At 44.7% G+C, this 16,720-nt stretch overlaps 1 protein-coding gene across 7 annotated transcripts in view; it reads right to left on the reverse strand.

Annotated features, from left to right (window-relative positions):
* Positions 1-3,485: 3,485 nt before the first annotated feature.
* Positions 3,486-16,720, reverse strand: part of LOC110505192 (protein diaphanous homolog 2) — a 648,044-nt gene continuing 634,809 nt past the window's right edge. For all 7 annotated transcript variants that reach the window (XM_021584239.2, XM_021584242.2, XM_036969763.1 and 4 more), the window contains one exon: positions 3,486-4,160. In XM_021584239.2, the coding sequence (XP_021439914.2) occupies positions 4,096-4,160 (65 nt within the window). In that variant the 3' untranslated portion in view covers positions 3,486-4,095. The remainder of the gene's footprint in view (positions 4,161-16,720) is intronic.

Below are 16,720 nucleotides of genomic sequence, written 5' to 3' on the forward strand. Positions count from 1 at the left end.
CGTACGACATTTTGTCAAATGAATGTGAAGTCTGGGCAGGTTATGCTACGGTTAGAAGGAAACTGATAGTAACGGGAAAGCTCTTAGCACTGACATTAAGAAATGGGGAAATCCCTTTCTGACAAGCTAATGGCTTAGCATGCTAATGCTAGTAAGCCATTTAGAAGCCTGACTGGAGCAGACAAGCTAATGCTTTAGCTAGCGCTAGCTAACAATTCAGAAGCTCGACTGGCTTGTGTGGTCGAGCGCTCAGTAAAAGCAGCCTTTCGCTGAGGCTTGTATGTTCATTTATATTTCAGATTCTGCGTGAACAGCTAGCGTGCAAAACCTCTCAAGACCTAAGGCATTTGACATTTAAGGGAGAAAAAAACACAAAACAATAAATACAATCCACAATATATGGAGAATTCAGTCAAGGATCAGTGATGCACATTTACAGGGTGCAGTTCTGTGTCGTTGTTGTGAGATACGTTATTCATAATATGATCTGGTTTCATGCCAGAGAAAATAATATTTGACAGAAAAAGGGTTTCACCCCTGTGGCCACAGTCAATTGCTGGATGTGTTGAATACAAGCAGAAAAGAAAAGGAAAGCTTTGCTGGATGTGGTTAGTAAAATCTTCTTGCTGAAAAGCATACAATATAGTGCAGTCCTCACTGACTATTCTCTAGCTACATCACTACTCACATTTCTCAAGCAATACTGCACCCAATCGGAATAATATGACCAGAGATGAGAGGACAAGTTCTGTGGACCTATATGACAATATGAGAGACCATGTATGATGTGTCCAGTCAAAAAAGCAAAAACAACAAAGAAAAAAAAAGCTTTTTCAAAACATCCAAAGCTTTAAACAGTCATGTACAGGCAGAGCCATGAGAAAGTAGTGAATAAATATGTAAGGCGGTCAGACCAACAGTATGACTATTGAATGTTCTGTGAGTGAAAATGTACTGTTCTTGGTTTGTCAGTTCCTCAGTTCAGCATAGCCTCTCTATGGGTCTTTTTTTTCCTTCAGGACCTGGCAGTATGTATGTATGTATGTATGTATGTGTGTATGTGTGTATGTGTGTGTGTGTGTGTGTGTGTGTGTGTGTGTGTGTGTGTGTAATATATACAGTTGAAGTCAGAGGTTTACATACACCTTAGCCAAATACATTTAAACTCAGTATTTCACAATTCCTGACATTTAATCCTAGTAAAAAGTCCCTGTCTAAGGTCAGTTAGGATCACCACTTTATTTTAAGAATGTGAAATGTCAGAATAATAGTAGAGAGAATGATTTAGTTCAGCTTTTATTTCTTTCATCACATTCCCAGTGGGTCAGAAGTTTACGTACACTCAATCAGTATTTGGTAGCATTGCCTTTACATTGTTTAACTTGGGTCAAACATTTCAGGTAGCTTTCCACAATAAGTTGGGTGAATTTTGGCTCATTCCTCCTGACAGAGCTGGTGTAACTGAGTCAGGTTTGTAGGCCTCCATGCTCGCACAAGCTTTTTCAGTTCTGCCCACACATTTTCTATGGGATTGAGGTCAGGGCTTTGTGATGGCCACTCTCTAATACTTTGACTTTGTTGTCCTTAAGCCATTTTGCCACAACTTTGGAAGAATGGTCATTGTCCATTTGGAACCAAGCTTTATCTTCCTGACTGATGTCTTGAGATGTTGCTTCAATATATCCACATAATTTTCCCACCTCATGATGCCATCTATTTTGTGAAGTGCACCAGTCCCTCCTGTAGCAAAGCACCACCACAACATGATGCTGCCATCCCTGTGCTTCACAGTTGGGATGGTGTTCTTTGGCTTGCAAGCATCCCCATTTTCCCTTCAAACATAACAATGGGCATTATAGCCAAACAATTATATTTTTGTTTCATCAGACCAGAGGACATTTCTCCAAAAAGTATGATCTTTGTCCCCATGTGCAGTTGCAAACCAGTCTGGCATTTTTATGGTGGTTTTTGAGCAGTGGCTTCTTCCTTGCTGAGCGGCCTTTCAGGTTATGTCGACATAGGACTCATTTTACTGTGGATATAGATACTTTTGTACCTGTTTCCTCCAGCATCTTCACAAGGTCCTTTGCTGTTGTTCTGGGATTGATTGGCACTTTTCGCACCAAAGTACGTTCATTGCTAGGAGACAGAATGCATCTCCTTCCTGAGTGGTATGATGCCTGCGTGGTCCCATGGTGTTTATACTTGCGTACTATTGTTTGTACAGATGAACGTGGTATCTTCAGGAGTTTGGAAATTGTTCCCAAAGATGAACCAGACTTGTGGAGGTCCATGATTTCTTTTGATTTTCCCATGATATCAAGCAAAGAAGTAATGAGTTTGAAGGTAGGCCTTGAAATACATCCACAGGTACACCTCCAATTGACTCAAATTATGTCAATTAGCCTATCAGAAGCTTCTAAAGCCATGACATACTTTTCTGGAATGTTCCATGCTGTTTAATGGCACGGTCAACTTCGTGTAGGTAAACTTCTGACCCACTGGAATTGTGGTACAGTGAATTCTAAGTAAAATAATATGTCTGTAAACAATTGTTGGAAAAATTACTTGCGTCATGCACACAGTAGATGTCCTAACCGACTTGCCAAAACTATAGTTTGTAAACAAGACATTTGTGGAGTGGTTGAAAAACGAGTTTTAATGACTCCAACCTAAGTGGATGTATGCTTCCGACTTCAACTGTGTGTGTGTGTATATATATATATATATATATATATATATATATATATATATATATATATATATATATATACACTATATGAGCAAAAGTATGTGGACACTTGCTCGTCGAACATCTCATTCCAAAATCATGGGCATTAGTATGGAGTTTGGTCCCCCATTTGCTCCTATAACAGCCTCCACTCTTCTGGGAAGGCGTTCCACTAGAATTTGGAACATTGCTGTGGGGACTTACTTCCATTCAGCCACAAGAGCATTAGTGAGGTCGGGCGATTAGGCCTGGCTCACAGTCGGCGTTCCAATTCATTCATCCCAAAGGTGGTAGATGAGATTGAGGTCAGGGCTCTGTGCCGGCCAGTCAAGTTCTTCCACATCGATCTCTACAAACTATTTCTGTATGGACCGTGATTTGTGCACTGTAATGCTGAAACAGGAAAGGGCCTTCCCCAAACTGCCACAAAATTGGAAGCACATAATAGTCTAGAATTTCATTGTCACTGTAGCTTTAAGATTCCCTTCACTGGAACTAAGGGGCCTAGCCCGAACTATGAAAAACCGACCCAGACCATTATTCCTCCTCCACCAAACTTTATAGCTGGCACTATGCATTAGGGCAGGGAGCAATCTCCTGGCATCTACCAAACCCAGAGTCGTCCTTTGGACTGCCAGATGATGAAGCGTGATTCCACTGCCCCAGAGTCCAATGGTGGCTAGCTTTACACCACTCCAGCCGAAGCTTGGCATTGCGCATGGTGATATTAGGCTTGTGTGCGGCTGCTCGGCCATGGAAATCCATTTCATGAAGCTCCCAACGAACAGTTATTGTGCTGACGTTGCTTCCAGAGGCAGTTTGAAAGTCGGTAGTGAGTGTTGCGACATCAGCACTCAGCGGTCCTGTTCTGTGAGCTTGTTCGGCCTACCAGTTCACGGCTGAGCCATCGTTGCTCCTAGACATTTCCATGTCACAATAACAGCACTTACAGTTGACCAGGGCAGCTCTAGCAGGGCAGAAATTTGACTAACTGACTTGTTGGAAAGGTGGCATCCTATGACGGTGCCACGTTGAAAGTCACTAAGCTCTTTAGAATGGGACATTCTACTGCCAATGTTTGTCTATGGAGACTGCATGACTGTATGCTCGATTATATACACCTGTCAGCAACTGGTGTGGCTGAAATGGCCGAATGCACAAATTTTAAGGGGTGTCCACATACTTTTGTATATATAGTGTATGTGTGTTCATGTGTTGGTGTGTTTTTTTTATGTGTCTGTGAGTGTTTAAGTGCGTGTGTGTGTGCCACACGGCTTGGGTCCATCTCTCCTACTATACGTCCTCAGATTCTCCTCGCAGGCCTCTTTGGCACTTGTCTAACGTCTTCTGGTAGGCGCGGGCCATCATCGAGCCTGGGGGTTTGCGTTGTGGCGTGATCGAGACCTTTCCAGGACCGCACGGCGGTTGTCTGAAGAGAGAGAGAGAGAGAGAAAAAAAAATAGAAAGAGAACAGGAAAGTGTTGTTAGAGTCATAGTAACACACAGACGGTACCTCAAATAAAAAAAAGGGTTGTGATGGGAAGGAGGGAGGGAAAACATCAACAACATAACCCAAGCTGATTAATAAGAGAGCATCAGGGTTGAGAGGAAGAGACAAGAGGGGCTGGAGTGGTGGTGCTTGCGTCTGGTGTCATAGTAACTCCATTGAGCTCGGGATCTGGCCTCCCACTCAAGAGCCCTTCCACCTATTCTCACATCACAGGGAGCATGTCAACTTTATATTTCCTTATCAACTTTATATTCATCATATCCAACAACACCCCAACGTCAACATAATTGTGTGTTTCTGCGTTTTGTGGAGAAAAATATATAGAGGGAGATATGACATCGGCGTGCCTCGTGTGATTTGAACCAATTATGAGTAGGCATTGTCTACTTCAGGCACAGCGCTACACCGGGGCAATGGGGGGCTATAGGCACGTCGCAAATCGGCATAGCCCAGTTAAGCCCCCTCAAGCATTTTAGTATTTTTAAATTGAAAAAAATATTTTTAAAGTTAATAACCAGCCATTCTGTTCTCAATCCGATCCCTGGCTGCGTGCTCGTGCCGCGCGCCAGACCCACGTATGACGTGTGTGTGTGTCTGGTGTGTGTGCTCGTGCACGTTAGGCTACGTTATGTGAGCTAACTTCTAGCTAGCTAGTCGCCCATCTCACCCTGTTGCGATGGACCGTTTTCTGATCAAGAGAAGAGTACGGGTAGAAAATAAAAATCCAGACCCAGACCCTGTCTCTGAGGGGGCTAAGGAAGAAAAAGGAGATAAGAAAGATGAGTCGGAGAGAGAAACTCGTGAGCCAAGACGTGAGGGAGCACCAGAGCAGTTTGTCGCTGCTAGCTGTTCCACAGCCACCGTTGGCTGCACCGTTAGCACAGCCACCGCTCCCTCTGATTTAAGCCTGTCACCTGTTGAAGAACTAAGGCGCCCTCTTCTTCGGCGTTATCCAGCCACAAAAGTTGGACAGCAGGATCACTACTTCAATTGTAGATGGTATGAGGATTGCAAATGGCTGGAATAATCTATGTCAAAGACCGTGCTTTCTGCTTTGCATGCCCTTACTTTCAACGTCCAGGAAACCATGGTGGAGAGAAGGGGGCATTTACCCACCATGGCTACCAGAACTGGAAGAACAAGTTTGTTCAAGACACACAATGCGGAGCATACAGTGCCTTGCGAAAGTATTCGGCCCCCTTGAACTTTGCGACCTTTTGCCACATTTCAGGCTTAAAACATAAAGATATAAAACTGTATTTTTTTGTGAAGAATCAACAACAAGTGGGACACAATCATGAAGTGGAACGACATTTATTGGATATTTCAAACTTTTTTAACAAATCAAAAACTGAAAAATTGGGCGTGCAAAATTATTCAGCCCCTTTACTTTCAGTGCAGCAAACTCGCCAGAAGTTCAGTGAGGATCTCTGAATGATCCAATGTTGACCTAAATGACTAATGATGATAAATACAATCCACCTGTGTGTAATCAAGTCTCCGTATAAATGCACCTGCACTGTGATAGTTTTAGAGGTCCGTTAAAAGCGCAGAGAGCATCATGAAGAACAAGGAACACACCAGGCAGGTCCGAGATACTGTTGTGAAGAAGTTTAAAGCCGGATTTGGATACAAAAAGATTTCCCAAGCTTTAAACATCCCAAGGAGCACTGTGCAAGCGATAATATTGAAATGGAAGGAGTATCAGACCACTGCAAATCTACCAAGACCTGGCCGTCCCTCTAAACATTCAGCTCATACAAGGAGAAGACTGATCAGAGATGCAGCCAAGAGGCCCATGATCACTCTGAATGAACTGCAGAGATCTACAGCTGAGGTGGGAGACTCTGTCCATAGGACAACAATCAGTCGTATATTGCACAAATCTGGCCTTTATGGAAGAGTGGCAAGAAGAAAGCCATTTCTTAAAGATATCCATAAAAAGTGTTGTTTAAAGTTTGCCACAAGCCACCTGGGAGACACACCAAACATGTGGAAGAAGGTGCTCTGGTCAGATGAAACCAAAATTTAACTTTTTGGCAACAATGCAAAACGTTATGTTTGGCGTAAAAGCAACACAGCTGAACACACCATCCCCACTGTCAAACATGGTGGTGGCATCATCAAAATTGATGGGAAGATGGATGGAGCCAAATACAGGACCATTCTGGAAGAAAACCTGATGGAGTCTGCAAAAGACCTGAGACTGGGACGGAGATTTGTCTTCCAACAAGACAATGATCCAAAACATAAAGCAAAATCTACAATGGAATGGTTCAAAAATAAACATATCCAGGTGTTAGAATGGCCAAGTCAAAGTCCAGACCTGAATCCAATCGAGAATCTGTGGAAAGAACTGAAAACTGCTGTTCACAAATGCTCTCCATCCAACCTCACTGAGCTCGAGCTGTTTTGCAAGGAGAAATGGGAAAAAAATTCAGTCTCTCGATGTGCAAAACTGATCGAGACATACCCCAAGCGACTTACAGCTGTAATCGCAGCAAAAGGTGGCGCTACAAAGTATTAACTTAAGGGGGCTGAGTAATTTTGCACGCCCAATTTTTCAGTTTTTGATTTGTTAAAAAAGTTTGAAATATCCAATAAATGTCGTTCCACTTCATGATTGTGTCCCACTTGTTGTTGATTCTTTTACAAAAAAATACAGTTTTATATCTTTATGTTTGAAGCCTGAAATGTGGCAAAAGGTCGCAAAGTTCAAGGGGGCCGAATACTTTCGCAAGGCACTGTAAATATGCAATGACAGCGTGGAATGAGTGGACTATTAAGAAAGAGTCTGGCTCAACAATATGCAATGCTCTAAGTGATGAACATTCAAAAATTGTCAGAGAGAACAGAGAGTATATGAGATCTGTCGTGGAGTCATTGCGTTACACTGCATACCAGGGACTTTCACAGAGAGGAGACATAGAAAACGACATGGCTGTCAACCAGGGAAACTTCCTTGAACTTTTACAGGTCATAGGCAAATTCGGCAAAACAGTTGCACAGGAAAATCTCGAAGTACACGCATCATGATATACAGAATGAAATACTGGGCAAACCCTCGACTCGGCAACCTTGCCTGCCTGTCCATGCACACAGAAAGAACCAGGGCCCTGGATGTCCAGAAGATTATAGACGTATTTGCACTGAACCACAACGGACGTATCGTCCTTCCATAAAACAACACTTGGTGAGTATCTGAAAGGCCTTTTATTCATTGACAGAGCGCGCCTTTCTGGTGGTGGGAACATTATTAAATCGCGCTGATCTCGAACTGGACGGAACAAGAAGACGCCAGTCGGCCTAGAAGTATTTTTGCAATAGAAATATAATCCCTAAGAAAAATGATAGCCAGCTCGTTTTTTCACCACGTGTACACAGTTGACAGGCATAGGGTAAATTCACTTCTCGTTGTGGCTGCACTGTGGATATAATCATTTCTGATGTTGTGATGGACATTTAATCCGTAACATTATAATCAATGCAGAGCAGGATACATGTATATTGTCAGTCTACAAGTTATTTTGGTTTGCAATATAAATATAATCACGAAGATTGTGATGATAGCCAGTTCGTTTTACAAGTGTGTGCACAGTTAACAGGCATAGGCTAACTGCATTGCACTTGTCATTGTTGTTGTACTTTGGATATTATTAATGTCATTTCTGATGTTGTGATAGCCATTTCATTTCAAACATTATCACCAATGCACAGTTGTCTGATTATACATATGGAATAAATGCACTTAAATGTCATGAAAATCAACTATTTTCTTAGCACCCCCACGTATTGGTCAAAAATCCTGGCGCCGTGCCTGGTCTACTAATCAGTTGATGATGTCATTGGAAACGCTTATCTTCCTCTATCTTTTTTGTTACAAAACATTGAAATGCACCGTTTTCACATATGTTGATGTTGGTGTGGTGCTGGAGATGAGCAATATGAAGTTGCACAATTTAGAAATGTCCCTTTAATGCAGGCCAAACTTAATGCAGAGACACACACCGCACAACCCTAAAGATCAAGGGTGCCAGGCAAGTACACAAACACAGCACACTACAAACACAGCACTCTCTCTCTCTCAGAGAGAGAGAGAGATAGAGAGAGAGAGTCTTGTCTTTGGTTAGTTTCAAAGGGGATTTGTTGTAAGGCAAGGTGTTCCGAATTTCTATTAGGACTTCCAATATTTATGCAACAGGTTTCACTCTGGCTGCTCCTGCGAGCTCACTTAGAAACCTTTGGGTTGGCTGCGTCGGCCCACGCCTCCCAAGTCCATAAGAGAATTACAAGCAATCCCTCCCTCCCTCTCAAACAGGCCAACCATGGCTGCCCATGGCTACCCATGGCACGGCCCCGCCATGCCAGGTGGCAGGAGGGTTGGGCGGCACTGGGCGGCCAGGAAGCAAGATATCAACGGAAACAAGGTAGCTAGCTAAGCCCATGCAGGCCTCCCCTGGCACTGCCATGGTGGAGCCCATTACTCAGTGCCAGCTGTGGGGTGCCAGGTGTCCCGGGCTGGGCGTTGTTTAATGCGACAGAGTGACTGTGACGGCAGTGGGGTGCACACATCTCCACTACCAAGACTTCCAACACAGACGCCTCAGATTGAGAGAGAGCATGCAGATGGCGCACAGAAGGAGAGGGGGGAGTAGGATGGAGGAGAGAATGCCGGGGGGGGGGGGGGGGGGTAACAGATAGGGAGGGAGATTGAAAAGAAGAGGGGGAGAAGGACAGACAGAAAGAAGAAATCAGGGCAGATATAAAAAAGGGAGGAACCTAGAGAGAAAGAGAGAGAGCCTGAGTGAGAAAAAGAAAGAGGCAGAGAAAGCCGGAGAGATATATATGCATAGAGAGAGACAGATGTGCTATATGCTTCCCGCTGACTTGAGTTGCTGAGAGTTAAAGCCTGCGACCTTCTGAACTTCACATGCCCCATATTGCAGAGCACATCTGAGAGACTTTCCACGTTCACCCTCCCTTTCATCTTCAAAAACGCTTCCAAGGGTTTCCCGTGCCTACGGGGCAAGTTCGAACAACTTCACGGGCGCCAAATGTTCCATGCAAACCACCACCAATGGTAAACAATAAACTTTAAAACAAGAGACCAAGGAACCAACTTTAAAACAAATCCAGTGCCAGAAAAAGTCCATGTCCGATTCCTCGCCTTTTGCAATTCCAATCAAGGTGACCTCATTTCGGGACGAGCACTCGCCTCTGACCTTGAGCCCATTAGAACAGCATATAATGGAGGCACTTGGAGAATACAGTCCTCCTCCCTTTAATACCGGGTTTAGAACTGGCTGTATCTATTACCAGACGTGGGAGGGAGAAAATAAGGAGGAGAGAGGACAGATGAAAGAGAGAAAGGAGAGGGACTGGGTATGGCCAAGAAATGAAGAGTAGGGATGGAGCGAGAAAACACAAACACTTCAACACAGGAAATAATTATCGCCGTCTGTTTGGAATCACTTTGAAGATTTGAAGTTGCACACATTATGCGCTAAGGTCGGCATGAAGACACTCGATCAACTTCTTGAACTTGTTTGGCGCAGTGAAGAACCAGCCATTGTGTGCAGAAGGTTGAAGTTGGAAATGGTTCACACAGTTCCCATCTCTACAAGTTCCCCAGCGAAGATTGCCTTTCCATTCAGGTGACCAGACAACAGTTTTAAAATGACATGGGTAATTGCATCAAGCCTACTGTTGAAGGTATGGGTAAGCTTTTACATAGACTTGGTGAGAGGAGGGAAGAGGGAAGGTGGCCGGTAAAATCAAATGCATCTCCCAGTGGAAACATTTGCTTCTAATAGCCCTTCCAGTTCGCATCGTCAGGTATAAAAGCCCATCTTTCCTCCCCACATCAATCTAGCGCCAACAACTGCACAAACAGCAGCCCATTTCTATTGGTAGACTAAACGTTACATCCTCTACAGGGATGAAAACACTTAAACACCCATAGAAACACACACACGCATACTATACAAGGACAACCACACACCAAACAACTTCAAGGGTATTTCTAGCACTGATCACGAATCTGTCTGCTGCCATCGGTTTTTGATGGCTCCCTTTACCTGCTTCTCCCCGAGGCGACATCTTTTAGTGTTAGCGAAGTCACAGAAGCACAAGAGAGGGAGAAAGGGGGAATTGACAAAATAATAAGAGCATTCCTGGTTACAGTGGGGACTAAGCTCTCACAGAGCTTAATTAAATGCAAACGACCAGCATTCTTTCTTGTTCCTTGAGTGGTAAAGCAGCACACCAAGGGGGGGGGGGGGGGGGTGTATCACCACACAACACACTCTAAAGGGGTGTATAACAATGCATCCCAGTTATCCATGCCACAGGGAGACGCAGTCTGTATAGGCCAAAGGTAATATGAAGGGAGGACACCAAAATGGCAAAATGATAACCAACCATATGAAGGGAGGACGCCAAAATGATAACCAACCTGGAGGCCTCCTTCGCACTTGCGCGAACACACACACACACACACACACACACACACACAGAGCTCTTGTCTGATTTACTGGAAAGCGTCCAGTAAAATGCCATTTCATGTTGTGATGGAGCGATGGGGAGCTCCAGCGTCTCTGGTCCCTCCAAAAGAGATGAAAACCCATAATGGGTTTTGTGTTACTTTCATCCTTTACTAATTACACAGTATTACATCATCAGCGGGGCCTGTGATCCGAACGCAAAGAGAAAGCCTGCTAGTAATCTATCAAAGCATTCCCAGTCAGATCTTCCAGGGGTTCCTGGAAAACCGGTAAACTGAGCAGGGATTAAATACAGTATGTTAAAGTTCATTAACATCTGGGTAAGCTGCCGGTTTAGCAACTGCATAAACACACTGTATGTATCCATTAGGGTTAAGGTAACAGTGGTAAAGGTAAGCATAATCACCATCATCATCCTTCTCCTTTTAGGATAATTACACACACGGCCAAACACACTCACACAACACTTTATAATTCAATGAGACAAAATGCAATATGGGGTGATTCAATATTTTTCTGCGTCACACGCCATTACTCCCAGTTCTCTGAGAGCTGTGCTATCCGCTGCAACTTCTATCTTTCCCTCACATCTTCTCCCTGTCCTCAGCCAGGGCTAGTGGCTGCAGAGTAATGGAGCTCCAGGAAACACCAGAAGCAAGATATATAAATGGGATGCAGGGGGCAGAGCAGACATTTTTCCGGCTTTAATTTATAGGGTTGCAGAAGCAAAACTACAGTTTGCGCCATAACAGAGGCCTGTTCAAAGATGAGAGTAATTGCTTTGAATGGGGAAAACTGGAGTCCAACTGAAGGGTTCTGGAGGAGGGTAGGGGGGTGAGATGGAGAGAGAGAGTGTGGAGAGAAAGATAAATAGCAGAGAGAGAGAGGGGGGGAGAGGAGAGGGGGAGAGCAAGACAAGTGGAGAGGGATTAGGGTCGAAGAACATGATAACCAACCATATGAAGGGAGGACGCCAAAATGAAGGTAGGAAGGACGCCAAAATGATAACCAACCAGGAGGCCTCCTTCACACTTTTACCCATAGACTGATCTCAGATCAGGGGTAATTTATCAGTTGGGGTTGAAATCTATAGTCAACAACACAGAATTAATTTAGGGGATTACTAGGAGCAACTGCCTGCTTTTCTTCACATTTGTCTGATCAGCTTCTGTGATAGGCATCTGTTATATGTGTTATACGTCCACTGCACTGGCTGTGTAACAGTGTCGGAGAAAAGACAAAAGATTGATTGACGTGAAGGGATAATCAAAAACACAATAACACAATTTTGACAGTGTAAAGAATATTATAACACTGTCAGATTGTGGCAGAGTTGCATTGACTTCAGTAGACCCCCTGTAAACATTGCTATATACTGTATTTCCTAACAGAATTTAACAAAAAAGACTGCAAGAGCTCACAGAAAGCTTGGTTTATTTACTCAAACTTTTATAGCTATACAACTGCAAAGCATGTCAATGGCTCGGCAATGTCTCGTGTCTGGTATCTTGTGAAGGCCTTTGGTCTTCAGTAATGTCAGCTAAATGAGTGTACGGGGTGTCAGGAAATTTTATGGGGTGTGTTCTTCACGGGGCCTGTATCAGATAGAAAAAGGGATCAGAGTGGTGTGACAGAGGAAACACAGAAGGCGGGCCTGGATATGCTGAGGCAAGATGCTGAAATTCTCCTCCCTCTTTCTCTCGCCCGTTCTCTCTCTCTCTCTTGCCCGTTCTCTCTATCTTTCTCACTCACTTTCTCCCTCCTTCACTCCTCTCCCACTCTTTCCTGTCCACCTCTTTCACTCTCCCTCCATCTCAGGATCCCATGCAAGCATGGCCGGATTTACAGATGTTTACATGAAATCAAGGGTTAGTTGTCAAATGCCCAAATCCCCAGGAACTACCAAAAAGCAACCCCAAACAACAAAACCTGCTTGAAATTCAAGGAGAAAGCAGATAAGCTTAAGGTATGGTGTGCCTGGCGTGTATGTATACCCAGCTAAAATCCTTTGGAGGGAAAAGTGAATCTAAAGTGAGCCTAGTTTGACAGTTTGTTGAGACAAAGGATAACGAAATGTTAATGGGATATAAAAGCGGCGTCAGTCCAAACACAACTGATGCGTATCTCTCTCATGTCCATATCGTGGATCTCAATCATGCATGGGGTCGCCTGTGATGTAGCACGCTGCTCACCAGTTACACACACACACTGGTGAATGACCCAGATACTCAATACAACCTATTCTCTCGACCAATAAAAATGCCTCTTTCTCACAAATCTACCTTAAGGACTGCATTAAAGTACTGACCAACCGGGCACTTTAGCCCCCTATTTGAAAGGAGGCAGCATCTTAACTGATTTTGCTACAGGCCTTGCGTCTTCCTTTGCCCACTGCTGTGCCCCTCCACACCAGTCCCTCCTCCCCCCACACTTCTCCATTGTCCGCTGCCCCCTCTCTTTCTTTCTCTCTCTCCCCTGCTCGCTGTCGCTGAAAGGGGAGTAGGGGCTGAGAGTAATGTCTCTTGACAGCTCGGAACACAATACGGCGCAGGAGACCTGGAAATCACTACACATGTCCATAAACAAATATTTTTTGTTTAGAGGGGAGATAGAGTACTAGGTTACCTCCTCGGCGGGACGGCTTTGACAGGCTTGTACCAGTGACAAACAGTGTGACGGGAAGAGAGAGAAAAACTGTGTGTGTGTATGTGTCAATCTCACGATCAAAAATAAAAAAAGTTGAAACTTCTTCCTCTGCAGCCTAGCGTGTGCTCAGTCTTTTAGGCCTCTATCTTTGATTGAAAACAACAAGCTTGACAGGCCGCTAGTACTTGTGATTTCTCATTGGGCCCTCTTCCCTTCTGATATCTGGACTGGAGGTTTCTTTTGCTACGGAACAATACTTCCTAGCATTCTCCTGGCAGTCGAGGCAATGCACAAACGCACCAAACAGGCAAAAGATGAAAACCTTCTTGCAATCGATCAAGCGCCAGAGGCAAAACTCCCATTCATGATCATCAGCTCAGCAGTAGATTTCAGGAAGCAGGCTTCAGAAAAAAAAAAATCAATTTCAACTGTGCATTCACTCCTCAAATCGTTAGGGTGCCTGCTCAATGCCTGTTTGAGATTCATTGCTAGGCTAGCTGTCCATATTGGCAAAAGGCTAGCATTGGGGTATATAAGGCTGTGGGGAAAATAGCATTGACAGTAAGCCTCTGAGTGGGGGGTTCATTACTGGCCTAAGCCTGTAGCCCGGGGGGCAGGCTGGAGCTGGAGTCAGCAATGAACACAGATGGGGTCTGTGGCATCTAGTGCAGCTAGGGCCCGTGCTTTTCCTAGTCCTGAGCCAGGATAGCGGGTAATCCATCAGGTCCAGGCACAGGGCCGCCCGAGGGGGGGGCAATCGCTGATCCTCCAAAACTGATAGGGGGCTCGGCGGGAGGCCAGGGTGGGCCTTGGGGCACTAGCAGCTCCAGAGGCCAGAGCTGGGGTGAGCTGGACCAAATGGAGTCAGTGCACTGGCCTGGTTCAGCACAGCTTGACTTGTCTCCGCAACCGCCAACCGCTTGTCCTCCGTACCAGTGTAGTAAAGTGGCTGCGGCCAAAAACACACACCGTGAACCATACCATATCATTCAATGATACCATAGGCCAACATCAATCAAAGCACATACAAAACTGTCAGCATCGTTCACCTTTGCAAAAACACATCACTGTCTCTGTGTCACGTAGCACTTATGACGCCTACAACAACCTAGAATCACTCACCATCCAATTCAACCAAATGTCAACACAGAAAGAGCTGTGAATTGCTTGTAATTATATGTGGGACCCGTATGCATGTACTGTAGCCGGCAGAGAGGACAAGGAGTCCGGAGGAGCCTAATTGTGCTGCAGCCAGAACCACTTAAACAAGGGTCTAATGGTGTGGCCTGCAGGAGAAGAAACACAGGAGGAAAGAGAGCAACTCCGCCCTGACACAGCACTGCTTTGATTGAGAGAGTTAGACAAATGGATGCTAAGATATAGTTTGACAGACAGATGGGAGTGTAAATGGATGATTTGGCAGCGTGATAAAGTAAATAGACTGACGGACCACCAAACAAATACAGGAAGAAAATGTGCCAGGTTGTGGACACAAAAGCCTCTGTGATGATGGGAACGCTAGATAGCCTGGTAAACACAGATGGACCATGCTGATACGAGGCAGGATAGACGGTTTCATTCTATTTGTTTGCCCAAACCGATATTTGATATTGGATGTAGTTCGCATCGAGAATCATTTCAAGGGAGAATGTCTTGATGTGAATGTTATGGAGGAGGCGTCAAGAGGAAGTGACGGACACATCTCTACATTATCTACAAAATTTTGGCATTAGCGTTCACATTACTGCATGTCAAGTCATTGCCATCACATTCATCCATCTTTTTCTTTTCCAAACATCCCTGAATAAAACCACACAACCTCATACAGTACTGAGCTAAGCTGATGGCCGCTCTGACAACTCAGTGCCTCATTACTGTCAGATGCTGTTGATGATGTCACAATTAGAGTTTGGAGGGTTTGAAAGGGGCCGTCTCCTACTCGGAGAAGCAGCCTCTCTCTGCTGTTCCTTCAGGGACCTGAGGGGGCCCGAGGGGGCAACGCGAGACAGCCCTGAGAAGTGTTGCAGGGTTGTTAATAGACAGCGGGGCCCCAAAATCATGGCCTTTAGAGGTGCTGCATCTCTCACTGTCTGACAGCCTACAGTGACTTTGGCTCCCGCAATGACCCTTTCAGAGTGCACTCCCAATGACGCGCACACACCAACACACTCACAGGTGCATATGCTCAAATACACAGAGGAGGCAGGCATGAAAACACACACAGGCAGGGACACAGGGCACACACACACACACACACACACAAGTGATGAGACAAAGACACACACACACTAACCTATTCACAAACCAGAAATAACACAATAGGCTGCTGGAATTCCACTTGAGACTGCATTCACCTCAGGAGGGATGAAATGAAAAGTAAGATGTGCTGTTGCCATAGTGAAATACAACAATTTACTCCTATAAAAGAACAACATGCTAAAATATCCACGGTGGAAAACGGGTGAAGAAGGGCTAGTATGACCATTGTCCACTAATATAGGTCTAGATACAGTGGGGAGAATGAGTATTTGATACACTGCCGATTTTGCAGGTTTTCCTACTTACAAAGCATGTAGAGGTCTGTAATTTGTATCATAGGTACACTTCAACTGTGAGAGACGGAATCTAAAACAAAAATCCAGAAAATCACATTGTATGATGTTTAAGTAATTAATTTGCATTTTATTGCATGACATGACATGACAAGTATTTGACACATCAGAAAGGCAGAACTTAATATTTGGTACAGAAACCTTTGTTTGCAATTACAGAGATCATACGTTTCCTGTAGTTCTTGACCAGGTTTGCACACACTGCAGCAGGGATTTTGGCCCACTCCTCCATACAGACCTTCTCCAGATCCTTCGGGTTTTGGGGCTGTCGCTGGGCAAGATTTTCTATTGGGTTCAGGTCTGGAGACTGGCTAGGCCACTCCAGGACCTTGAGATTCTTCTTACAGAGCCACTCCTTAGTTGCCCTGGCTTTGTGTTTCGGGTTGTTGTCATGCTGGAAGACCCATCTTCAATGCTCTTACTGAGGGAAGGTTGTTGTTGGCCAAGATCTAGCGATACATGGCCCCATTCATCCTCCCCTCAATACGGTGCAGTCGTCCTGTCCCCTTTGCAGAAAAGCATCCCCAAAGAATGATGTTTCCACCTCCATGCTTCATGGTTGGGATGGTGTTCTTGGGGTTGTACTTCTTCTTCCTCCAAACACGGTGAGTGGAGTTTAGACCAAAAAGCTATATTTTTTGTCTCATCAGACAACATGACCTTCTCCCATTCCTCCTCTGGATCATCCAGATGGTCATTGGCAAATGTCAGGACATGT

This window comes from Oncorhynchus mykiss, chromosome 31 (assembly GCF_013265735.2).
Source record: "Oncorhynchus mykiss isolate Arlee chromosome 31, USDA_OmykA_1.1, whole genome shotgun sequence".
Taxonomy (NCBI): Eukaryota; Metazoa; Chordata; class Actinopteri; order Salmoniformes; family Salmonidae; genus Oncorhynchus; species Oncorhynchus mykiss.